This window comes from Scyliorhinus canicula, chromosome 14 (genome assembly GCF_902713615.1).
Source record: "Scyliorhinus canicula chromosome 14, sScyCan1.1, whole genome shotgun sequence".
Lineage (NCBI taxonomy): Eukaryota > Metazoa > Chordata > Chondrichthyes > Carcharhiniformes > Scyliorhinidae > Scyliorhinus > Scyliorhinus canicula.
In genome coordinates, this window is record NC_052159.1 from 51,496,893 (window position 1) to 51,524,008 (window position 27,116).

Below are 27,116 nucleotides of genomic sequence, written 5' to 3' on the forward strand. Positions count from 1 at the left end.
GCTAACAGAGCACCTTTCACAAGCTCAGGACGTCTGAAAACTCTATGCAGTTGATTAAGAAATGTACCCACTATTGCACTACAGGGAAATGTGGCAGCCAACTTAGCGACACCAATGTCCCACAAACAACAACGCGATAATGACCAGTAATCTACTTTATTTTGTGATGTTGGTTGAGAGTCTGGATAATGGGAAAATGTCTTTGTAAAGTGTCATGGAATGTTTTACTTCATGTACTTTTGTTCTTGGAGTACACAGCAAATGTTTTGCAGATCTGGAGCATGGAAGAGATTTTTAAGTGCATGAAACATGATGATAATTGGTGAATCGTGTTAAAATAATACTTAACGGTAATAGATTATCAGTTTAGGGTTTCTTTAGGTTATTATTCCAAGTTTCTGCAGGAGAATATAGAAGACAGTAATTCTGGAGAATTATAGAATAGTACAGCACAGAAGGAGTCCTTTCAGCCCATTGAGTCAACCCTAGTTCTTTCTGAGAGCAAACAATCCTACCTCCTGGCTCGTTCTCCCTAATCCTGCAATTTTGTTTCTGCTTTAAGTCTTTGTTTGGTTTCCTTTTGAAAGCTTACATTACACCATTATGCAGGCACTCCAAATCCTAACTGCCTGTTATGTTTAAAAAGCTCTCCACCATTGGAAGCAGTTTATCTTTATTTACGCTATATAAACGCTTCATGATATTAAACACCGATATCAAATCTCATCTTTACCCTCTTTGAGGACAACAACACCAACTATAAAAGTCTGTTGATACAACTAAATCTCATCCCTGGAACCATGCTAGCCAATCTCTCCTGCACCCTCTCCATAGCCTTCACAACCTTCTTAAAATATGATGCCCAAATTGGCATTAGTACTACATTTAGAGACAAACTAGTGTTTTATATTGGTTTTGCATAACTTCCTGGCATTTGTAGGCCTTATTCTTAAACCTAGGACCCCCTGTGCTTTATTATATTCTTGGTTAACTTGGCCTGGCACTGGCACAAAGACTTGCACCTCTTTAAAATTGTACCATTGAATTTGTTTCTGCTTTCTACTCATTCTACAATAAAATGCATTGCTTCCTATTTTTCATCTTTTGCCATTTGTCTGCCTGTTCCATCAAGCTGTTATGTGCTCCTGAAATCTATTGCTGTCTTTCTCATTGTTTACACACTTGCAAGTTTTATGTCATCTGTTAAATTTCATAATTGTGCCATGTACCCCTAGGTTGTGTCACTAAATATCAAAAACCTGAGTGAACGTCTTTATACACTACCTTCCAATCTTAAAACAGCCTTTCCCCACAACTTTCTATTCTCTATCTCTTCGTTAATTTTACATTCATAGGCTTCTATGTCATTTATCCATGCGTTTCAGATCTGCTAACAAACTAGTTATTTGCTATTAGACTATTTTTGAAGGTCCATGTACACATCACCAACTGCATTGCCCTCACCTATCCTCTTATCGCGTGTTGCCGACGTGGCCAACATTTATTGCCCATTCTTAATTGCCCTTGAGTGGTTGGTGGTGAGCTGCCGATTTGAACCACTGTAGTCCTCGTGGTGCTGTTGGGGAGTTAGGGTTTTGACCCAGTGAGAATGAAGGAACTGCAATACATTTTCAAATCTTGATGGGGTGCCTTGGAGGGGAACTTGCAGTTGATGCTGTTTCTGTTTGCCTTCCTTTGTTGAAAAAACTTTGGCAAGGTGCTACAGTGCATTTTGTAGGTGATACACATTGCAGCTGTGGTGTGCTGATCGTGAAGAGGTGAACATTTAAGATAGTGGAGAAGGGTTGTAGATGAAAACCGAACATCAGTGAGCAGGTTATTTGATTACTAAGTGCCAGTTGATAGCACTGTCAAAGACACCTTATTTGCTGGTGATTGAGAATGAAACAGTGGTAATTGCTGGGTTAGATTTGTCATGCTTTTTGTGGACAGCCATACTTGGGCAATTTTGATCTTTGTTGGGTAGATGCCAGTGTTGTAGCTGTACTGAAATGAGACAGCTTTGCTAGAGGTGTTGTTAGTCCTGGAGTACAAGTCTTCAGTTGTACAGCTGGGGTGTTCTTGGAAGCCATAGTCTTTGGTATATGCAATGTGCTCAGCCTTTTCTTAATAATCAAGTTAGTTGAGTACAATTTTCCCTCAAGTCCACCATGCTGGCACTCTGTTTATCAGTTGTTCTAGAGTCTGTTAATTTTTTCTTGGATTATTGTTTCTAAAAACGTTCCCACTACTGACATTAAACTGGCAGGCCTGTATTGCCAGGTTTATCCTTCTCTCTTATTTTGAACAGGTATTTAATATTTGCAGTTCCTTAGTCCTGTGGCATATGCTCTGTATCTGAGGAGGATTGAAAAATTGTTGCATGTTGCTTCACAATTATACCGTGCTTTCCTCAATAACCAATGATACATCCCAATCAGTCCAAGTGACTTATTCACTTCAAGCACAGTTAGGCTTTCTACCACTTTTTACATTTTTATCTTGCCCAGTATCTTGGCCATCTCCTTGTTTACTCTAGCTTTGGTAAAATTCTCTTTCTTCATAAACACCAGTGCAAATACACACTTATTACCTCAACCATCCCTTCTTCCTCCAACTGTTGAGCTACATATTAGGTTCTACTTCTCTAACTGACTTTTACAGTTAATATGGCTATTGATCACCTTTTGGGTTATTTTGTGTGAGCTGCCAATCTATTTTTGTACTGTTTCTTTGTCCCTCTTATTTCCATTATCATTTTTCTGTACTTTTTATATATACACCCCTTTCAATGTCACCTACTCACAAACTCCTTCATCATTCAAGTAGTGCTGGCTTAGGTTGCCCTCCCTTTCCTCTTTGAAAATGCATGTATACGATGCCCAATCTATCTAAGTGCCAGTGCTCCATTACTTTTTTGCTGACAGCCTTGATTTCAGTTTACCTGGGTCAGATTCCTCCTTAATTGCTGAGGTTAGCTCTCCAATTAAATACTTTTTATCTTGGATTGTACCTTGTTCTTCTCCACAATGAATGTAAACTTCCGATCACTGTTTTGAGATGCCCCCTCACTATGAAATTCCCCACTTATAGAACATGCAGTGCAGAAGGAGGCCATTCGGCCCATCGAGTCTGCACCGACCCACTTAAGCCCTCACTTCCACCCTATCCTCATAACCCAATAATCCCTCCTAACCTTTTTAGTAACCAAGGGCAATTTATCATGGCCAATCTACCTAACCTGCACGTCTTTGGACTGTGGGAGGAAACCGGAGCACCCGGAGGAAACCCACGCAGACACTGGGAGAACGTGCAGACGCTGTACAGACAGTGCCCAAGTGGGGAATCGAACCTGGGACCCTGGCGCTGTGAAGCCACAGTGCTAACCACTTGTGCTACCATGCTCCCCCATGCATTTCATTCCAAGGACTAAATCCAGCAATGCCTCCTTCCCTGCTGGCAGGAAACATTCTGATCAAGAAAATATTATATATTTTGCTTAATTCCCTTATCTGTTTCAAGCTGATTTTATATATGTGCATGTTATATAAAAGGCATATTGTTAATTTCAAACAAGCCACTGTAGTTACTGCAGCTAATTTGCACAGAATAAGACCTCCGAGAAATACCGATATGATAAAGAACCAGCTGATCTGTCTTAGTAGTATTATTTTGGGATGCTGTTGGGGAGTAAATCTGGATAATGCCCCTGGCTGTCTTCAAATAGTGCCACGGGATTTTTACAGCCACTTGAGAGGGAAAAAAGGACCTCTTATTAATGTCTCATTGAAACAGAAATTACTAGCAATTCAGAAATACGCCGAGTGCAAGTCTTGTGCCCTCTTTTAGCTTCAGTGGAGCTTGAGTCCATGACTTGTGTCTTTGAGGCAGGAGTTTTACCTCTGTGCCAAGGCTGACACTATTTTGCAAAAAGCAGCGGACATTCTATGCCTGTGTTTTCCCTGGAAAGCACTGAATATTTTGGTAGAATTGATTGAGGGAAAATATTGGCTAAGACCCTCCTGTACAGTAACGCGATCTTAACTCTGAGCTCTGATCATGATTTAGTATCCAAACCTACAAAGTTTTGGCCCAGAGGCTATCAACTGAGCAAGCAACTTAAGAGTGGCAGTATTATGAAGTGATTTTATAAGGGATATCAACATAACAGTGGCATAGTAGCTGAAAGATTGACTGATGCTTAAATGAAGTTTGAAGAATGGAGGTGCATATCAGGGCACATGTTAGAAGATCCCTGTATCCAAAGGGGCTAGACCTTTGTGGAGCTGCATGAGAATTGCCTTATGGCTTTGTGTGAAAGGGAGCTTGGGCTACAGTTTTATAAATAACCAAAAATTAATGCAAATCAGTTGGGAACATTTGAGAGATCATGAGACAGCTGCTGAAAGCTACCTTCCAATGCTGCCGTAAGATTAGTCACATGCCAATGAATATATCGTCCTTTTCCTTTTTTATGAAGAAATATTTGGCTGAACTGTATCTTCCCTGAATAACATAGTTGATGTTGGAAATGCAAGGGCTGATCTACTTTCAGGAAGTATGTTGTGTGTACAGCCAGTGAGTTCCTATTTTAATAAGTGGCATATCATGGAGATTGATCTGTGATTTCCTGCAATGCGCACCTGTGAAATCAGATATAATATACTAAAATATGGCTTAAATTGCACTGTTCAATCCCTCCCCATGATATTTGCTTCCACCCCTCCCACATGTATCTGAGAATATGTTGTATCTTTTGTCTTTATAGCGTAGAAGGGTGGTAAACCTCAATGTTCAAATGCTGGACTTGAACAATAGTTTTCTACTGGGCACTCATCTCCCCAACAAGATTGATCAAAATGCTATCCCAGAACACATTCATCACTTTTTTTCAATACAAAAGGATCACATTCATATCAACGGCCTTCATGCAGATGCATCCGATGATTTGGTAAGTTTGATGTATTGGACAAAGTTTGTGTTGAATTCCTTTTGTGTATTATGCACAATTTAGAGCTTCATATATTTAATACATATTTCTAATCATTCATTGTGATTCAGTAGCAACTGACTTGCAGCACAAGTTGCATTTATAATAGTTGGTGTTTAAATAATTTGTATATGAAAATGTTGCAAGGACTGCAAATAAAGGAGCTTGCTTGATGGATTATTGGATTACAGTTCTTGCTATTCTTTAGTTTAAATGTTTTTGTTTCCTATGATAGGACAAAATGGTACAAATTGTAAAATTTGTGAAAATACTGCGGATGCTGGAATCTGAAACAAGAACCGAGGATACTGGAAAAACGGTCTAGTCTGGCAGCATCTATTAGGAGAGAAAGCAGTTAACTTTCGGGTCCTTTGACTGTCAGAACTGAAGGGAGGGATAATGTGTTAGAGCTGTAAGAAATTGCAACAAAAAGTTGCAACTTTAAGAACAAAAGACAGGTGGCCTGGATGCTGGAGGGGGAAATGGGGGTTTGCATTGAAACAATACATGCGTGGGATTATTTAACAATAAAGTGTTTAAGATGTAGGACAAAGGACAGTTCTGACGAAAAGTCAAAGGACTCGAAACGCTAACTCTGCTTTCTCTCCTAATAGATGCTGCCAGACCTTGTGTGTTCTCCCAGCCGCTTCTGTTCTTGGTACAAATTAGACTTTTTTGAAAGCAAGGCTGGTCATGCATTCTTTATTTTGGAAGAGCTGTATGAAGGAATGACAAGATATCAGGAAGTGGGAATGTTGCTGCAATTGGGAGCTGAAACTGAGGGGAAGTTAAAGAGGTTCCAGGCTGGGAGAGGGAGCATCAATGTTTTATAAATTAATCAATGGGATGTGCGCATTACTGACTAGGCCATTATTTATTGCCTGTTCCTAATTGTCCTTGAAAAGACGGTGGAGCTGCCTTAATTGTTGTCCAGTGGTGTAGGTACACCCACAGTGCGTAAGTACACCCACAGTGCTGATAGTGAGTTCGGGATTTTAACCTAGCAACAGTGAAGGAGCGGCAATATATTTTAAAGTCAGCATGGTGAGTGGCTTGGAGGGGAACTTCCAAGTGTTGGTGTTCCCATGTGTCCGTTTCCTTTGTCCCTCTAGATGGTAGCAGTTGTGGGTTTGGGAGGAGCCATTTAAGAAGCCTTGGTGAGTTGCTGCAGTGCATCTTGTAGATGGTAAACACTGCTGCCATTCTGTGTTGGTGGTGGAGGGTGTGAATGTTTGTGGTTGTGGTGCTATCAAGCAGGCTGCTTTGTCCTAGATGGTGTTAGCTTCTTGAATGCTGTTGCAGCTGCACTCATTCAAGCAAGTGGATAGTATTCCACCGCACTCCTAACTTGTGCCTTGTAGATAGTGGACAGCTTTTGGGAAATGAGGCGAGTTTCATGCCGCAGGTCTCCGAGGCTCTGACCTGCTCTTGTTGCCACAGAATTTGCATAGCTAGTCCATTTCAGCTTCTGGTCCATGGTCACCCCCAGGATTTGATAGTGGGGATTCAGCGATATCAAGGGGAGTCATGATTGGTGCTGAAAACAGAATCGCAAAATCTTTAGTGCTAATGGAGGCCATTTGGCACATCAAGCCTGCACCAGCTCTCTGGAGGAGCATTCTGCTTAGTCCAACACCCTTGCCTTATCCCTGTAACCTTGCACATTTTCTCTTTTTAGATAGCAATCCAATTCCCTTTTGAATACCTCAATTGAACCTGCCTCCACCACTGTATCTGGAAGTACGTCCCATATGCCAACCACCCTCTGGGTGAAATAAATATTCTTCCCATCACTTCTTCTCCTTTTGCCCATTATTTTGAATCTATACCCTCTAGCTTTTGATGCATTCTTGACACCGTTTCTCACCATTTATCTTGTCCACACCCTTCAGCATCTTCAATAATTCAATCAAGTCTCCTCTCCACCTTTTGTCCACGTAAAACAAACCAAGCCTCTCCCATCTATTCTCCATCGCGACACATTATCCCTGGAACCATTCTTGTGAATCTCCCTTGTACTCTCTCCATTGTCTTCACACCCTTCCTCGAGCATGGTGCCAAGAATTTGGAGCAGCGCTCCAGATGAGACCTAACATTGTGCAATCATCAGCAAACATCCCCACTTCTGACATGATGGAAGGAAGGTCATTGATGAAGTAACTGAAGATTGTTGGATGTGGACATTACCCTGAGGAACCCCTGCAGTAATGCCCTGGAACTGAGCTGATTTACCTTCCGCAACCATCTTCCTTTGTGCTCATTATAACTCCAACCAGCGAAGAGTTGTTCCCCTGATTCCCATTGATTCCAGTTTTGCCCGGGCTCCGTGCTGCCACATTCGGTAACATGCTGCCATGACGTCAAGGGCACTCACTCTCACCTCACTTCGCATTCAGCTCTTTGTACATGTTTGAACCAAGGCTGAAATGAGGTGAGTGATCCTGGCGGAACCAAAACTGAGTATCAGCGAGCTATTACCAAGCAAGTGTCACTTGATCCCTTCCATTACTTTACTGATGAGTCGACTGATAGGACAGTAATTTGGCTGGGTTGAATTTGACCTGCTTTTTGTGCACAGGAGATGACCTGGGCAATTTTTCACTTTGTAACTATGCTGGAACAGCTTGGCTAGGGGTGCAGCAAGTTCTAGAGCACACGTCTTATACTTTTGCTGGAATATTGTCAGGACCCATAGTCTTTCAGTGTCTGTGCCTTCAACAGTTTCATGATAGCACGTGGAGAGAATTGAATTGGCTGAAGACTGGCATCATCCACTTGGCATTTCTGGCTAAAGATTATTGCAAATGCTTTCGTCTTTTTCATTTGCACTGTTGTGCTGGGCTTCCCCATCATCTGAAGGTGGGGATATTTGTGGCGCACCTCCTCCAGTTTGTTTTTAATTGACCACCACCATTCACTACTGGATGTGGCAGAACTGCAGAGTTTAGATCTGATCCGTTGGTTGTTGTATTGTTTAACTCTTTCTATCACTTGCTATCTATGCTTTTTGGTCCTGTTTTGCAGCTTCTTAGATTGACACCTCATTTTTAGGTATGCCTGGTTCTGCTCTGGGTATGCCCTCTTGCACTCTTCATTGAACCAATGTTAATCCCCTATCTTGGTGGTAATGCTAGAGTGGGGATTATGCTGAGCCATGAAGTTACAAATTGTAGCTAAGTCCAATACTGTTGCTGCTGATCGTGATGTGGAGATGCTGGCGTTGGACTGGAGTGAGCACAGTAAGAAGTGTTACAACACCAGGTTAAAGTCCAACATGTTTGTTTCAAACACTAGCTTTCGGAGCACTGCTCCTTCCTCAGGTGACTTTAACCTGGTGTTGTAAGACTTCTTACGTTGCTGCTGACGACAGCGTCTCATTGTTGTCTAATCTAGAGTTGCTAGATCTGTTTGAAGTCTATCCCATTTAGCACAATGGTGGTGCTCCACACGCAATGGAAGTGATCTGAACCCGTGGAACCAGGTGCAGAAAGAGAGATGGCAACATTATTAATCTGTTTGTATAATTGCTTTTAGACCTGACTCATATTTTCTTTTTTATTTCTGGGTTACAGTTGATTCCAAAAGTGCAAACGCTAGCATGAATTACAATTTGCAGGAGACCGCATTTTGTTTAACATGTGTAAACACCATGCATTACTATTAACCATAGCATCTAAATGGACTTGTGTCACAGGTAGGCTTATATTAGCACTGCAATGAGGTTACTGTGAAAATTCCCTATTCAGGACACTCTGGCGCCTGTTCACTTACACTGAGGGAGAGTTCAGAATGTCCAATTCACCTAACAAACACATCTTTTGGGACCTGTGGGAGGAAACCCACGCAGAAACAGGGAGAATGTGCAGACACCGTACAATCAGTGACCCAAGCCGGGAATCGAACCCGGGTTTCTGGCGCTGTGAAGTAACGGCGCTAACCACTGTGCTACCGTGTTGCCATGCTGCCCACAGTGTACTTCACAGCAGTGTAGGCCCTTGTGTTGATATAGTGCATCGAACTGTTTCAACATTGCCTCATTTTGTACCACTAGTGATAATTCTGAATCTTTCTTTAGCTTCAAATCATATTATTCCACTCATTGTTTGGATCCCAGGCATAAGTCTGTACTTCTCATGGTCTAAGCTCAGTGTCATATCAGAGATTGAAGATATCTTAATGGTGAGCGGCATTGGACTTCACAGAGACAATGCATGGTGGGAAAAGTTGAGTTTGATTTCAGCAGGAAATTCACAGTGAAATTAAAGCATTGGGGATTGTGGTTGCCAATTGTGTGTGTGTGTGTGGGGGGGGGGGGGGGGGGGGAGAGAGAAGAAAGGGCCTGGTGCAAGGATTGAGAGCAAGTGCGGGGCATGAAGAAGACTAGGAGGCTCGAGCCTGCAAGAGAGACTCCAGACTCCTACATCTAGGTGAAGAGAGAAATAAGATTCAAACTAATCATGATACTGTGTTGTTGCAGATTTTTTTCTTTAAGTAGAGTCGGGCACCATTATGAGCCAATGGGGAGAGCAGCGAAAATTAGATACTTCAATTAATTAAGAACTTTAAAAAATGCACAGAAGTAGACCATATGGCCTGTCAAACCTGCTCTCCTTTCATTATAGTCATGGCTCATTTTCTGCATAGAGTCCCACTTTCCTACCACTGCTCCCCATATCCCTTGATTCCCTGAGACTTCAAAAATGTATTTAAACCTTAAACATATTCCATGGTGAAGCATCCGCAACCCTCTTGAGGTAGAGAATTCCAAATATTCACAACACTTTGACTGAAGAAATTTAGCATCTCAATCCTAAATGATCAGTTCCTTTTCCTGTGACTGTGATTCAGTGATCTATGTTCTTCAGCTAGGGGAATCAGCCTCTCTGTCCTGTCAGGATCCTTCACAATCTTGTATTGTTCAATGAGATCATCTATCATTCACCTAAATTCCAGACAATATAGACCCAATTCACTCAATCAGGGCAACCCAGAAATCAACCTAGGGAGCTTTCCCTGTACCACTCTCCAATGCCAGTATATCCTTCCTTAAATATGGAGACCAAAACTGCCACAGTACACCAAGTAGGGTCCTGCCAAACCCTTGCACAACGCAGCATAACTTCTCTATTGTTGTTCTCCAATCCTCTTGCAACAAAGGTCAATGTGCCATTTGCCTTCCTAAATGCTTACAGTGCCTGCATGCTAACTTGTGTTCCTTGTATGGATCCATTCAAATCTCTCAAAATGCCAACATCTTGAAGCTTTATGCCTTAAAAAAAATATTTGTTTCTGTTCTTTCTACCAAAGTGAATAACTTCCCACTTCCTGAAAATATTCTGCGTCTGCCAACTTGTTGCCCAATCGCTAAATCAGTTTACATCTCTTTGTAGCTTCTCGTAGCTTACATTTCCACTTAGCTTTGTATCATAAGCAAACTTGGATTCATTACTCTGGGTCTGTTTGTCTGCCCATTTATTCTTACATCCTGCTTCCTATCTCTTAATAAACTCTCCATTTGTGCTAATCTATGACCCTTGCCCACAACCCCATGAGCCCTGACTTGCTTATCTAAGATAGTTCACATTCCTAAAATTTTAAAGTTGGCTTTGCAGAGCCACCCCTTGGTCAGAGTTTGTCTCTGCAGGCTGTTCAATATTTCTTTATAATGGCTCATAAAGCATGAAGCACAAGCAAGTTGTTCATGCCATTTGGTCTGTTCTGCCATTTATGCTCCACACAAGCTTTCTTCGAACTCTCCTTTTATCTAAGTGTGTCAGTGTAGACTTCTATTCCTTTCTCGCTAATTTGCTTTCTAGCTGCTGTTTGCAGAAACTACTTTTAGTGTGAGAGAGTTTGATTTTTTTTAATACTCTTTGGGTATAAAGTTTCACCAGAACTTGCTATTGGTTTTTCTGGTCTTGTAATGCCCCTGGTTTTGGTGTCTCCCAGAAGTGGAAACAAATTCTTATCTCCCTTGCCAACTGCTTTCAATTTCTTTGAGTCTTTCCTATCTCTAGTCATTGCCGGTGAGCGGGTCAATCTTGCTGCATAATTTTCTTTGGTTCTTTGTAACTCTTGAATTTCCTTGATAGTTTTAATGTAAAATTGATTAGATCAAAATCCCACTTCTCCCCACTGGTTCTTGGAAGTTGCTGTGTGCTGCTAGAATAATTTAAAATTACTATTTGCCAATTTGATGGGGGGGGGGGGGGGGGGGGGGGGGAGAAGAGAGAGAGAACAAACTGTCCAAAGTTGCTGTCAGTTAAAATTACACTTCACAACTGTGCTTCTTGAATTTCAATTGAGGGTTGCATGCCCTGCGAGCAGTTGTGTGATTCTGAAGCTGAGAGATTATTTTTCCTGGCCAGAGGGTAAAACTGTGGGTCATAGTCTCAGAATAAGGGGTCAGCCATTTAGGAGTCTGGATGAAGAGAAATTCCTGCACTTAAAGCTTTATGAAGCTTTGGAATTCTTTGCCCCTGACAGCTGTGGTTGCTCAGTCAGTGGATATATTTTATAATCATATCTCCACATGTGGAATTTCACGACTTGGATTAAAGTTGTAAATTTTATTCAAGAGCCACCTACAGGGGTCATGACCGAGTTAGACGCTATTACGATCGCGGACCAGACCCCAACAGTTGCTGGGATACTGGACTGAAACTCCAATTTTTCATTTAATTTGTAAGACTGGCAGGAAAAGATAGTTTGCTCCAGGCAGGAGTGATTCTACGCACAAATAGGTATCTGGTAAATTAAAACAAACTTACAGAATTATTAACTTTAACATCATAAAAACAATACCAGGGACTTCCGGTGGCGTAGGCTGCAGCAAGAAGAGCTGCAGCTTAAAGGAGGCCGAGGCGGCAGACCCGAGACCAGGGCACGATGGAGGTGGGGTGTCCCACATCGGATGGCTTCCACCTAGGATGAAGTAAGAAGGCTGAAGTCCGGTCCCATGAGAGCTCTGGGGGAATGTAGAGGTGAAGAGAAAGAAGGTTTAAAGAAGTTTGGCGACAGTTTTTTTTTTCTCCACTTCCTTTTTTTTGTGTGTGAAGGAAGAAAAATTGTTTTTTTCAAAAAAAAGAATAATTGCGATTGATGAAGGACAGGAGGGTGGAAGGGGAGACAAAAGAAAAGAAAGAAAAAAACTAAGCTGCTAAAGGATGCGAAGAGCAGGGTCGAAGAAAGGAGGAAACGCGGGTTCGCCGCTGAATGAGAGGACGAGCAAAAGTGCTGACAAGATGGCGGAAGCCGAACCGCCAGGCGGGGCTTCACTACTTACAAGAGGTGACGACGGTGGAGCTGGCAAAGCAGTTTGCGAGGCACATGGAGGCCTTGAAGTCATTGGTGGAGGAAGCAACCGCCCCGGTGAGGGTTGCAGTGGCAAAGACATCGGCCGAGGTGAGAGAGCAGGGCAAAAAGATGAAGGAAGTGGAGGAGGCTGTGTCACAGCACAGCGACCAGGTCACCTCGATGGGGGACGAGCTGCGGAGGGTGGTGGAGGTCAAGAGAGGACTCGGAGCAAAGCTCGAAGACTTGGAGAACCGCACAAGGTGGCACAATTTGAGAATTGTGGGCTTGCCAAAAGGGACAGAGGGCCCAAGGCCAACACAATACTTTGCTAAGAAGTTGGCGGAGCTAATGGGAGAGGATGCGAACCTGTCCCGGTACGAACTAGACTGAGCTCATTGGTCATTAAGGCCGAAGCACAAAGTGAGCAAGCCGCCAAGAGCAGTAATTATCTACTTCCGTAAGTTCTGCATGAAGGAGAAGGTATTAAGCTGGGCGAAGCAGAAGCGTGAGGTGCTGTGGGATGGTACTGCGGTTCGGATCTACCAGGACTTGACGGTGGAGTTGGCAAAAAGACAAGTGACGTTTGGGCGAGTGAAGGCAGCATTGTACAAGGGGGTGCGATTTGGTTTTGTGTACCCAGAGAAGCTGAGGGTAACGCCAAAGACTTTTATTTTGGGGGGGGGGGGGGGGCGTTCGATGTTAACAATGGACAGGGGCGGGTCTGGCTCATGGGGCAGGGCCCGGTGGTATGGTGATGGTGGATAAGGAGGGCTGGGGGGGGAAAGGGAAGGAGGAGAGGGAGGAGGAGAGACCCCAGTAAGGATAGTCACGTGGAACGTGAGAGGGCTAGGAGGTCTGGTCAAGAGGTCAAGGGTGTTTGAAAGCCGATATGGCAATGCTGCAGGAGACTCACTTGAGGGTGAAGGACCAGGTGAGATTTAAAAAGGGCTGGGTTAGTCAAGTGATTCACTCTGGATTTGATGGAAAGGTTCAAGGGGTAGCGGTGTTGGTCAGCAAAAGGGTACGCTTCCAGATGGAGATGGTGGTGGCAGATCATGGGGTAGATATGTGATTGGGACAGGGGTGCTGGAGGGGAGATTAGTGGTGCTATTAAGTGTATACAGTCCCAATTGAGACGATGTGGGATTCGCGAAGAAGGTGTTTGGGGCCATTCCCGACTTGGACACACATGAGCTGATTGTGGGGGGGGGACTGGAACTTGGTGCTGGAGCCAAGGTTGGAAGATCACGCCTGCGCCCGCTGGTCCCATTGCGGGGGGGGTGGAGCGAAGGCGCTGGCTGGGCTAATGGTGGAAATGGGAGGGGTGGACCCTTGGAGGTTCCTGCACCCAAGGGAACAGGAGTACTCGTTTTTCTCAGCAGTCCATAAGGTATACTCGTGGATCGGCTTTTTTGTGGTGGGAAAGGCTTTGCTGGCTGGGGTCAAGGGGTCGGAATACTCGGCAATTGCAGTGTCAGATCATGCTCCGCATTGGGTGAATATGGTACTGGAGAAGGGGGTAGCGCAGAGGCCGGGGTGGAAACTGGATGTGGGGCTTTTGGGGAACCAAGTGTTCTGTGAAAAAATTGAAAAGGTAATTAAGGAATATGTAAGTTTCAACTGTACAGGTGAGGTGTCGAAGGCAGTTGTCTGGGAGGCTCTAAAGGCGGTGGTGAGGGGTAAGGTAATTTCATTTAAGGCCAGGGTGGACAAAGAGGAGAGGTTGGAGCGGCAGAGGGTAATAGATGAGATGTTGGAGGTAAATAGGAGTTATGCAGAAGATGGGGACCCAGCGAAGCTGGAAAAGGGAAAGGAACTACAGGCGAGCTTCGACCGACTGTCTACCAGGAAGGCGGTGCGCCAACTGAGACGAGCAAGGGGTGCAGTTTATGAACATGGAGATAAAGCGTACGTTAGCAGGTCAGCTCCAGAGGGAAGCAGGGGCAAGGGAAATTCTTCAGGTGAGGGATAGGGCAGGGAAGTTGGTGGTGGCTCCGGAGCTGATTAACAAGGTTTTTGAGGAGTTTTATGAGGGGTACAGCTTGGAGCCACCCGGGGGAGACCGTGAGATGCAGGAATTTCTAGATGAGTTGGAGTACCCGAGGCTAGGGGAGGGGACAGGGCTACATTAGAAGGAGTAATAGTGGAGCAGGAGATAAAGGATGCGATTGGGAGGATGTAGTCGGGGAAGGTGGCAGGGTCGGATGGGTTTCCGGTGGAATGTAATAAAAAAATTCAAGGATAAGCTGGCACCTCTGATGGTGGGGATGTTTGAAGAGGCGATAGGTAAGGGGGTGTTGCCACAAACCTTGGGGCAGGCATCGATTTCACTGTTGCTAAAAAAACATGAGGATCTGACGGAGTGTGGGTCGTATAGGCCCATATCACTTCTGAATGTGGATGCAACAGTATTGGTGAAGGTACTGGCAGGTAGGCTGGAGGAGTGTCTCCCGAAGGTGATAGATGAGAATCAGACGGGGTTCGCGAGAGGGAGGCAGCTTTTTTCGAACATTGGGAGGGTTTTGAACGTCGTTATGGCATCGGCGGAAGGGAAGGAAACAGGTGGTTGTGGCAATGGGCGCTGAGAAGGTGTTTGACCGGGTAGAATGGGGGTACTTGATGGCAGTTCTGTAGCGGTTTGGGATTGGACCAAGATTTGTGAACTGGGTAAAGCTATTATATAAGGATTCAAAGGCGAGTGTCTGCACAAACAACATCAGCTCGAGATACTTTTCTCTCCACCGTGGGACGAGGCAGGGATGTCCTATGTCCCCCACCTGCTGTTTGCACTTGCGATTGAGCTGTTGGCCATCGCATTAAAAAGTTCTGGAGCATGGAAAGGAATAGTGCGGGGGGGGGGGGGGGGGGGGGGGGGGGGCGTGTGGATGCAGCATAGGGTGTCCTTATATGCTGACGACTTGCTGCTGTATGTGTCGGAACCGAGTGCGTCGATGTGAGGGATATTGGAACTACTGCGAGTATTTGGGTCTTCCTCAGGGTACAAGCTGAACCTGGACAAGAGTGAGTATTTTGTGGTATCTTGGCCGGGGGTGTGGGGGGGGGGCTACCATTCCGTAGGGCAGGGACTCCCTTTCGGTATCTGGGGGTGCAGGTTGCCCGGGAGTGGGGGAGGCTTCACAGGTACAGCATCACTAGTTTGGTGGGGAGAGTGAAAGCCGATCTGGTAAGGTGGAATGGTCTCCCTCTTGTCACTGGCAGGTCGGGTACAGGCGGTTAAAATGAATGTGTTGCCGCGATTTCTGTTTATTTTTCAATGCCTACCGATTTTCCTGCCAAAGGCTTTTTTCAGGGAGATTGAGGGAAGGATTACCTCGTTCATATGAGGAGGGAAGGTGGCCAGAGTGAGAAAGGTGCTGCTCCAGGGGGAGAAGGCAGGCAGGGGATTTGGGTCTCCTGAACCTGATGTTGTACTACTGGGCGGCGAACGTGGAGAAGGTGCGGAGCTGGTCAGAGGGGTTGATTCCCAGTGGGTCAGAATGGAGGAGAGTTTGCGCAGGGGGTCGGGACTGAAAGCACTAACAACAGCACCGCTTCCGATAGCTCCGGGGAAATACTCAGGGAGTCCGGTAATAATAGCTTCATTGAAAATCTGGAGGCAGTTTTGCCAACACTTCGGATTGGGGGCAGTGTCAAGGGAAATACTGATTCGCGGGATCCACAGATTTGAGCCAGGGAAGTGGGATGGAAGTTTTCAGAAAGGGAAGAGAAAGGGATTAAGACGCTAAAAGATTTGTTACTTCGGGGTCGGTTTGCACAATTGAGGGAGCTGAAAGCTAAGTATTGGCTGGAGCAGGGAGAAATGTTTAGATACCTGCAGGTTCGAGATTTTTCCAGGAAGGAGATACAGAGCTTCCCGGAGGAACCGGCCTCCACATTACTGGAGGAGGTGCTGACGACAAGGGGATTGGAGAAGGGGTAGTGTCAGCGGTTTACGGAGCTATTTTGGAAGAGGATAAGGCACCACTGGAAGGGATACAAGCAAAGTGGGAGGAAAAGTTGGGAGAAGTTATAGAGGAGGGGGTCTGGTGTGAGGTGCTCTGGAGAGTAAATGCCTCCACCTCCTGTGCGAGGTTGGGGCTGATCACCTGAGGTGGTTGTACAGGGCACACCTCACGAGGGCGAGGATGAGCCGATTCTTTGAAGGAGTAGAGATGTAGCGGGGGCCCGCTAATCACGTTCATAGGTTTTGGTCCTGTCCAAAGCTAGAGGAGTACTGAAAGGAGGTGTTTAGGGTAATTTCCAAGGTGGTGCATGTGAAACTGGACCCGGATCCCCGGGAGGCCATATTCGGGGTGTCGGACCAGCCAGGGTTGGAAAAGGGTGCGGATGCAGATATTGTAGCCTTTGCTCCGTTGATCGCCCGAAGGCGGATCCTGCTGGGATGGAGAGCAACCTCTCATGGAACAGGGTGGCATGGCGACGCCAGTGACACCGGTAGGTTGGCTGGGGCCCTCTGGCTTCAGGCCCGTTGCAAGTGTGTGAAAAGCAACACATTGCCTCCACCTCTGATGTACGTCCTGGAACACGAAAGATCAGGAGAGGATCATTGAGTGAGACCTAGGTGGTTAGGTGGTGGGGGGGGGGGGGGGGGGGGGGGTGGGTGTGGGGGGGGGGGGGGGGGGGGCACACATTATCTGTAGCTAGGGGGAATAGAAATGTCAAATGTTCACAATTAAAACATGTTATACCTGATACATGTGAAGCCTCTGTCACATTAATCTTCACGGCAGGCTGATTGCAACCCCGTCCCCTGGGCACAGTGGTCCAAGATCAAACACACCCAATGCAGATCCGTCCAAAGGATGGGCAGGATGCTGTCAGCAGAAATACAGGAGTTGGATATTGGCATAAACTGAGGAGCACCAGAGCTAACCTCACAGTGAGTTATCACTCTTGCCTATATTGATCCACTGAGAGTGCCAACACAGGCCCTTCACCCTGGGGTGATGTTATCCAGTTTTGGAGGGTGGAACAGGATAGGTTGGGGGGGGGGGGGGGGAGGATTAGGGCTCGGAGGTGAGCTGATAGACAAAGTCTCTTCCTATGAGAATCTGACGAGATTGAAGGCCTCTCTGAGCCTCTGGGCATGCAGATCCCTTGCCGCTGCCTGTTTTATATCTCCGGCACCTCCCTAAGTTTGTCCTTCAACCCTTCATGGTCCGGATCCTCAGACGAGGCCTCGGGTCCTTCCTCCTCCAGCATCTCCCCCAGCTGCTGTGCCAGCTTGTGGATGGCACAGCAGTCCATCACAAACTGGGAGACCCATATGGGGGTGGAGGCACGGGTGGTATCATGTGCCTCATTATATCAGGTCTCCACCTCTGTTTCTAGCCTCTGCACTGACGTCATCCGCCAGCACCTCAGCCGGGTACCCTTATCCCCTAAGAGCTAAGTCATAATCTTGGGGAGGTTCTCGAAAATGCCAGGGATCTCCCGGTGTCCCAGTATGTAACTGTCATGCACGCTCCCTGGGGAGTGTGCGCACACGTGCATGATCTGGAGATGGTAATTGCACATTGAAAATTCAGGGGCTGGAAGAGGTCATCCACCTGTGGATTCTACCTCTGCCTGATGGGCGGCCAGGTCTTCAGGGTGTGCGGCGTGTCTGCACGTGAAATGCCACCACCATCCTGCATTGATGCTGCTGCCGCCTTCTCCAGTGTCTGGCAGCCTGGGCCGCCACAAACACGTGAGGGCAGCCTCTGCGGGGCCCACATCCGTCCATATTTTGTATATTTATAAGGAATTAGAGAAGAAGGGAGACCGTGTTTTTCTAAATTCACCTATATGTTTTAGAATTCCCTTTATACCAAAGAACCTTAAGGGCCAATATTCTAAAAACGGCGAGCAGGGAACTCCCTCCCTGACTCCAGTACAGGCCTCTGAGAGTGCTATTCGGGTCAAACTCTCCTTTCAAGTTATCCCCGGTATAACTCCTACCTTCACTGAAGAATTTTACTTACTTACCCTTAATGGCATTGATGCCGGGTCCTGCGTTCTTAAGGAAGTGAAGTAAGCTAATAACCACTTTTTCAGGTTAAATTATTTATTATTAACATACTCTTTTTATCTCATTAAATTAAAAACATTATTTACTTTTGGATGTTGTGGTTGGTGTTGAGGCCTTCAGACTCTCTCTCTCTCTCTTTCTCTTTCAAGTCTCCTGGTGCAGTTTTCTCTTTTCTCCTCTTCTGTCTTCAGTGGCTGCTGCTCCTGCTTTGCTGGGCAGTCTTCCTTCTGGTCTGGTCTCTTGGGCCGCTTCTCTCCTGCTGCTGCTCTGCTGTCCTTCTTGCTTCTTCGGGTGCCGCTGGTGTTCTGCTGCTGGTGTCTTTGTTCTTGCTTCTTGCCTCGTGGGGAGAAAAAGGGGAGGAGTCTGAAGTCCACGCTGGTTTCTTTGTTTCAGCTGTTCTGATCGGGACCTCTGATAAGGATCGGACTTCGGGTCTTAAAGGGGCAGTCCATCACAATTTTCCAACAACACAAAGAGATTTTTAAAACTTTTTTCTTTGCCTTTTCCTGCTGCAGGTTGTAATAACCATTCTGATAGACTGAAATTGCTGCCCACAGTTTCTGTGCCCTTCAGCTGCCACCAACCTCTTGTGGGATCTTTCCCTGCACTCTCCCCGATCAGATGTTGGCAGACCTCTATGTTTCAAATGACACATTCTGTATTTTCCAGAACACCCCGTCTTGACATTTGAAACATTACTATAATTTGGTTTATTGTCCCCCCATCCAATTGTACTAACCTACATCCCTGATCATTGTCATTTGTATGCATATCATAGACCAGTGTCAATACGAGTCTTGTTTTCCATTTCTGATTGGAATGTGGTAATTGTGATATCTTTTACCCCCACTGATCCCTAGTCTTATTAATTTAAAATGTTCAATTGATCCTGCTTGTATTCCTAACTTCCCCATTAATGTCTAACATTGTCGTGAATCATGTAAGTCTGCCAACCCCTGGTTTACATGAGAGAACATCTTTCTGACAACGTGTATATTTTCATTTCAGCATTTACAAAACCGCATTGAACCGTCTTTTTTTTTTCTTCCCAAACAAATTCTCCCTATTGTTCTATACATAGTAAAATTTTTATCTTATCTTAACACCTTATACATTACCTAACCAATAGACTGTGTGTTACACTTTACATATTTTCAACTGTTAACAATTTAATATCAATATCGAAACATCGCTTCTTGGCTTTTGGAACAATCATTATTACATACTAACTAACCCTCTATTAAAACATTCACAGTTTAGAAATGCGGATCAAGTTATTTAACGACACATACCCCCTTCTCATATATATACAACAGTCCCTATCAATTTACATGAAAATAAAAAAAATTTCTTATCAACGATTATAGTTCTTCAATGCAATATTGTTTTGTTGCATTGGTAACAATTTTCCCGCCGTAGTATCAAGCTACTGAAATTCTTAACCTATTATCATTGATCATATTGGGGTTCCTCGTCAGTCGCTGCTATCTGCTGCCGAGACCTTAATGATTCCACTGCGTAGTACATACCCCATGGAGACCACAGATCATCCATCAACTAATGTCCAGTTAATTGATATTCTAATTTGCATTTAATTCCCTCAAATTTGTAGCCAATTATATCATTAGTTTCCCCCCAATCCTGTCGAACAGATTCTTCTCTGGAGTGTAGTTCTCTTCCTTCTCGCGAACTGGTTTGTTATTGGAGTGTAGTTCTCTTCCTTCTTGCGACCTGGTTTGTTATTAATTTTTTCCACCTGAAAAAGCAAATGAACAGATCAAGGGTGGAGAGGGCCCTATTCTTTAATTCGGATTATCCCAGAAGTGCCCTCTCCAGGACTTCCGGATTCCTTTTGCCATCATTTCTTTTTGAACTGGTTTATATTCCATATCCTTGATGTAGTCAAGCCTCCTTCTGTCATTGCACCCCTGAGTGAGATTCGAAGAATCTCAAACTCCTCTGATGCTCACTGGGTCGTGTGTTTCAAGCGTGACACAATTTTGCTCCAGACACCATGCTTCTCTAATTCAATTGTATGTGTACCCAGAATCTGAACAATCTTGTCTTTACATTTTACAGTCTCGCGAATGATTTTCCCCGCAGTCTTAGTTGGTAACTTCACCCAAACTTCGTCTCCTACTTGATAATTCCCAGATTCACTTGGGTCTCCTTGTCCCTGGGGGACAGAGGTTCCAAGGTTGCTATTAAGATCAAATACTATTCTTTCAATGTCTTTATCCCAGCCTTTATTATTCTGATTCTTTATGATCCAATCCTTTACTTTTCTTACAGACCTCTCAGCCATTCCATTACTCTCAGGTGCATATTTCACGGCCCAATTGATTGTTATTCCTCTGTCAGCACAAAAGTTAATAACAGTATTGTTTCTAAAGTGTGGCGCGTTGTCCATTCGGATCGATTCTGGTCTACCTCTGGAGGTCATCATTTCTGCCAATACCCTTTTGGTTGTGGCTCCATTTGCTTTGCTGGTTGCTCTAAGGTCAATTTCTCCCGTGCAGCTATCAGCTTTGACTAAAAAATACAAATTACCTTTGCTGCTTCTGGGAAAAAGTGGTCCTGCATAATCTAATGACCATTCCTGCATTGGTTTCTCAGTTTTTATGCTCCCATATGTTTTATTTCCTCTCTGTCCTCCACAGGCCATACATCTCTCACATTTTCTCCTTACTGCAGTTAAATGTTGTCTCCAATAGGCTATTTTAAGTCCCAACTTCTTCAACTCCCTTGCGACTACAACATGACCCCCATGTCCTGTGGCTTCATGTACTTGCTTAATTATCATTTGATGGTCGGCTGCTGAGTTCCCAAGAGTCCCCAAGATTATTGTCCTAAGTCTGGCTAATTCATCCACTTCCTGATTCCCCTTACACAGTTCCCCAATTCCTTTTGTGTGTGCTTTTGATGAATTGTCTGGATCTCCATATCGGCTAAAATTTTATCTATCTCTTCCCACTGTTCTTTCTGTTCCAGTAGTTTATTTCTACCGTTCGTCCAACCGTTTAGTTTCCAAAACTCCAAATCTTTCTCCAATCCTTGCTGCACGAAAAAGCTATCGGTTACAACGGTAACTTCCTGCAGCTTTCGCTGGTGACACTCCTTTAACCCTTGCAATACTCCCTCTACCTCAGCTGTCTGAGCTGATCCAATGATTATTCCCTGTTCCTCCACTACTATGTTTCCTGAATTTTTTAAAATGAATGCCCATCTGGCTTGTTCTTCGTCCTTCTTGACTTTACTACCATCAGTATATAATACCCAAGCATTCACCAACTCCGTTTTACTAACTGGCTCATCAAGTTTCTGTCCCTTTTGAATGTTATGAACAAACATTAAGTCAGGGTTTAGAAGAATGGTTTCCCATCTTTCCCATCGAGCTGTATTCGCGCCTTGCTGGCAAATCTGTCTCTTGGTTAGCTCCTTTAACTCCAAAAACTCAGTTGTGACATAAATTTTCTTACCACCCGACAAGTTTTCTATCTCTGCTATTCTCTTTGTTATAGCTGCTAGACATTTCTCGATGTTTGAAAACTTTTGTTCAGCTCTCGACCAGTTTCCTGTCAGATGTTTGATAGGTGTCTGATTGCTAAGATTAGCAAGTACCATACCATATCCATTTTTATATATGTCTAATTTAATGCTTAAATCATCCTCTTCTTGTCTCCCAACTAATGACCCCGATATCGCAATTGCTGCCTTTAACTGATCTAACCCTCTCTGGGCCTCGCTGGTCCAAATAAAATCCCCTTTCAAGGTTTGATAAATGGCTTTAGCATAGAGACTGAAGTCCTTCACTACTGGCCTTAGATATCCCAACATTCCCATTTTTTGAACCCCTTTTTTCGAAACCGGCGCAGTAATTTCAGCTATCTTCTTCCTCATTTCAATACTGGCCTCTCTACCTTCCTTCGATACTGAATAACCCAAATAGTTGACTTCGCTTCTCCCAATTTGACATTTCTTTAGCCCTATTTTAAAGCCTGCTTCACCAAGTGTCTTAATGATCCTGGCCACTCTTTCCACATTTGTCCTGATCGTCATCTCCAATTAATATATCATCGATATATACTAAGGCCAAATCATCTTGAATCAGCTCCCTGATTATTGCCTGAAAGTGATTTGGAGAATTAACATATCCCTGTGGAAGTCTACAATATACATAATGCTTAGTTCCAAAGGTGAATGCTGTTTTCTCCCTGCTGTCTGGGTCTAATGGAACACTCCAGAATCCATTCGCCAAATCTATACTAGTTAAGTAAGTTTTTCCCGCGACTTGCTCTAAGGTAGCTTGTGGATTTATTAAATATCTCTTGTCCTTCTTTGTGACTTTATTTAAAGCTTTGTAATTTGTTACCATTCTAAATGTACCATCTGGTTTTCTTACTACCTGAAGTGGACTATTTGTTGAGGCATATGTGACCCCTTGAATAATCCCCTGCTGCTCCAATTCCTTGATTATTATCTCCAGCTCGCTCTTAGCTCCTCTAGGCAAAGGATACTGTTTTTGAGGTCTGTGTTGTCCCCCGTGAATTGTGTGTTGAAATTGCTGGCTAAGCAAACCTGTGTCATTCTTACCTATCGCTAGGTTTGCTCCCATCAGTACTTCTTCCATCTTCTTCCAAGCTTCGTCATTTAAAATACTTTTCTCTTTCTGTTTCCTTATTTCCTCCATGTTATCAATTGGTTTTAATATCCTTATTTTTCCAGTATCTATTTTTATTAAATCTTTCCCTGCCATCAGATTATCAGTTCCTGATATTGCCAGTAATTCTCCCAATCTAACTTCTGGTCTAATATCCTTATTCCCTAATGCTCCTTCTACTATGTATTTCTTTCCTGTCGGATTTCCAGCTTCTTCCCTTATCATTGATATCTCAGCCCCTGTGTCCACTATACATCTTTCCCCCTTGTATACTACTACTAATTCTCCTTTGTCTGTTTCTGTTGTTAGATTTTGTATAGCCTGTTTAAGGGGAGAAGCCGAATCCTGTCCATATATACCGGGGCCTCCTCTGCCTCCTCCTCGGAATCCCCCTCGCGAGCGTCCCGGATACCCTTCTGGTGGTTGATATCTACCTTGCTCAATCCTCCCCTGACCAGCTGCTCTTCTTCTCCTATCCTCAATGAATCTGTCTCTTTCCTCCCGACTGAGGGCTAGGAATTGTCCCCTTGGTAAATAATCTAGATTTTGTGGTGGAGGTGGCCCTTGTGACCGCAAATTATACCCATGTTGTGGCATTGCTGGTTGTGCTGGATTTTGTTCCGATTTGTCAGGTATCTGTCGGTTTGGTGGTCTAATCTGAGCATTTTGTGTTGAAACATTATTTTGGGCAGCTGCTCTTTTTTGTTCCCCTTTTGTGTGTTTATCCTTAAATGCTTTGCCTGCCAAATCAAATTTAACCAGTTCTCTTCCTATTTCTCTTCTAGAGGTCGTTAACAGTATATTGAGAGGCTTTTTCCTCCTGGAATCTTGGGTCCTAATTCCCTCAGGAATCTGACTACATCGACCCCCTCTTCCTTATTAACCTCATATATTCGGTCGATATATGGTGTGAGGTGTTCCCCTGCATATGCTGCCTCTGTCATCTCTTTCATTAAATTAGCTCTCTCATTTCCCAAATCTAACTCACTTATTAAATCTGAGACTTCGCCTGTAACTATTTCTCCCACTGTATGTAAATCAATCAATTTGGTGGATTCTCCTGATGCCCCCATTTTCTTCGCTAACTGTTTTAACCTCTGTGAATACTCAATTTACTCTCCCCATGTTTCTTTGGGCCTGCTGTCTTCATTACGGCTGCTACTATTTTATACGGTACCATGCCTCCCTGTCCTTCCTCTGGACCTGGTGTAAATGACTGAACTATTTTCTCACTTCTGGGGCATGGTGTTCTCAAAGGGGCACCTCTATCTGGGTCCCTATATTCGGAGAAATGTATCCGTCGTCGTACCGGTTCTTCCTCAAATAGGGGGTACTATGTTGTGCAAACTCTTCCACCGATTCTATATATTCTTCAAACCTTGCACTTGGTACCTGGCTATCTCGTGGAGCATAACTTGCCCTATCCATTGGAGTAGGAGCAGTTTTTTGGGGTCTTGGACGATTCTGTATCCTTTCCTGTGGTCTTAGTGCTGCTATTATCTGGCCTTGTGTTTCTGTGCTGTTCCTTACCCTACTCATGGCTCTTCCGAAACTGTCATACCCTTTGCTCATTTGCCAAATTTTAGCTTTGGGGGTAACGTTTGGTAATTCTAGTAATTTCGTAGAATCAATTTGTTGACTTCCGCCTAATATTTCTCCTATTTTAAGTCCCCTAGCTGTAACCTCTCTTTCCCATCCTTCCTGATCTCTATGGTGTACCATTTCTGCTTCTGGATTATAAATATAATACGGTACATCCTTATTTACTGGTTGATAAGTGGAAGGTTGTTGGTGTTTCCAGTGATCGCTATAATCCCCTATTTCTAATGGTTTAGAATTTTTTCTATTCCCTATTCCTCTCTTTGGTTTGACTATTTCCTCATTCTCGGATGAGGATGATAATTCTTCCTGTCCCATCACAGGAGGCGCCATAATCCCAACTATGCCTTGTTCCTCTTCACTTTCTTGTGGTTCAACGAAATGATCGATAAACGCTTCTTTCTTATGTGTGGCAGATTGCTGAGGCCAATTTTCTTCCTGAAACAGACTTGGATCTGGGTATGGAAAATTGTATCCCGTTGGGAAATTTTCACAGGAGTCCGAATTCTCTCGGCTATCTGATTCTAGGCCTGATTCCTCGTCACTTTCCATTTCTAATGGTTCATTTTTCTGCAGTTGTTTTATATATTTGCCTACCACTTCAGAGTTAATTTTGTTTACTATGGATCTGTATTATTTCTGTCCTGTTTACTCCGTCAATGATTTTAATCAGTTTGGAACACACTTTGCCCACTTGAGCAGCTGCATGCTTCTGTCTGTGTCCAAATACGATTAGTGATTCAGCTCGCTTTTCAAATGCAAACTGACAAAGTGCTTTAAGGACCCTGACTGAATCTGTATATTGCAGGGCTTTTGGCACTCTAACAAAGAGGGAGATATCTCCGTCTGGATACATATCGCTTGTCCAGGATTTCTTTTGCTCTTTTAATTTCTTCCATTCCCTTTTCATTTCTACATTTCTCTTGACCGTATCCCAGGGCATGAGAATTACCCTAATTGCCATTTTCGGATTTTTAGTTCTGTTCCTGGTTGTCCCTTTCAGGTGCACTCTGAAATTAAGGATAAGTACCCTTTCTGGGCCCTATCCAAGGCTGACCAAGGCACTATCTTCCTGCTCTAGTTAAGGGTCGATTGATTATTGGTTTCTGAATATAAGCGTCCCTATTTTCCAGAAAATGTCCGCACAATCCGCCTTACTCTGAGGATGATTTATTCTTTAGCCCCTTTTACCAGATGGATGCAAGATTTTAGTGCTATCACCAAAATGTCTTGCAGACTTTTTCTCAGGGTCAGTATCTTCTAGTCTACTGATTTTCACACCCAACCTGAGCTTCAGTCCCCTCGATCCACAGAATATCCTTACAAAAGCCAATCACACCTGACTTTCCAAACTAAACTCGGCAGGTAAAGTTTGACTCACACATAGACTAGAAACTTCTAATATTCTAGCCTTTTTGCCGGTTAGAAACTTCTAATATTCCACCCGTTTCTTGGGAACTAGAAACTTCTAATATTCTAGCCCCTACTCTGCTTAACTAGAAACTTCTAATATTCTAGCCTCGCTTTACCTAGAAACTTCTAATATTCTAGGCTCTTGGGAACTAGAAACTTCTAATATTCTAGCCCCTACTCTGCTTAACTAGAAACTTCTAATATTCTAGCCTCGCTTTACCTAGAAACTTCTAATATTCTAGGCCTCCACGCTGGGCGCCATGTTTTTCTAAATTCACCTATATGTTTTAGAATTCCCTTTATACCAAAGAACCTTAAGGGCCAATATTCTAAAAACGGCGACAGGGAACTCCCTCCCTGACTCCAGTACAGGCCTCTGAGAGTGCTATTCGGGTCAAACTCTCCTTTCAAGTTATCCCCCGGTATAACTCCTACCTTCACTGAAGAATTTTACTTACTTACCCCTTAATGGCATGATGTCCGGGTCCTGCGTTCTTAAGGAAGTGAAGTAAGCTAATAACCACTTTTTCAGGTTAAATTATTTTTATTAACATACTCTTTTTATCTCATTAAATTAAAAACTTATTTACTTTTTGATGTTGTCTGGTTGGTTGTTGAGGCCTTCAGACTCTCTCTCTCTCTCTTTCTCTTTCAAGTCTCCTGGTGCAGTTTTCTCTTTTTCTCCTCTTCTGTCTTCGTGGCTCTGCTCCTGCTGCTGGCGTCTTCCTTCTGGTCTGGTCTGCCTTGGGCCGCTTCTCTCCTGCTGCTGCTCCTGCTGTCCTTCTTGCTTCTTCGGGTGCCGCTGGTGTTTCTGCTGGTGTCTTTGTTCTTGCTTCTTGCCTCGTGGGGAGAAAAAGGGGAGGAGTCTGAAGTCCACGCTGGTTTCTTTGTTTCAGCTGTTCTGATCGGGACCTCTGATAAGGATCGGACTTCGGGTCTTAAAGGGGCAGTCCATCACAATTTTCCAACAACACAAAGAGATTTTTTAAAACTTTTTTCTTTTGCCTTTTCCTGCTGCAGGTTGTAATAACCATTCTGATAGACTGAAATTGCTGCCCACAGTTTCTGTGCCCTTCAGCTGCCACCAACCTCTTGTGGGATCTTTCCCTGCACTCTCCCCGATCAGA

General features: G+C 44.2%; 1 protein-coding gene across 1 annotated transcript in view; it reads left to right on the forward strand.

Annotated features, from left to right (window-relative positions):
- The window catches only part of LOC119977391 (mitochondrial intermediate peptidase-like), a 223,117-nt gene that overhangs the window by 17,275 nt on the left and 178,726 nt on the right, over nt 1–27,116 (forward strand). Inside the window, 2 exon segments of the mRNA XM_038818241.1 lie at nt 4,769–4,955; nt 6,511–6,514. Coding sequence (XP_038674169.1) covers nt 4,769–4,955; nt 6,511–6,514 — 191 coding nt within the window.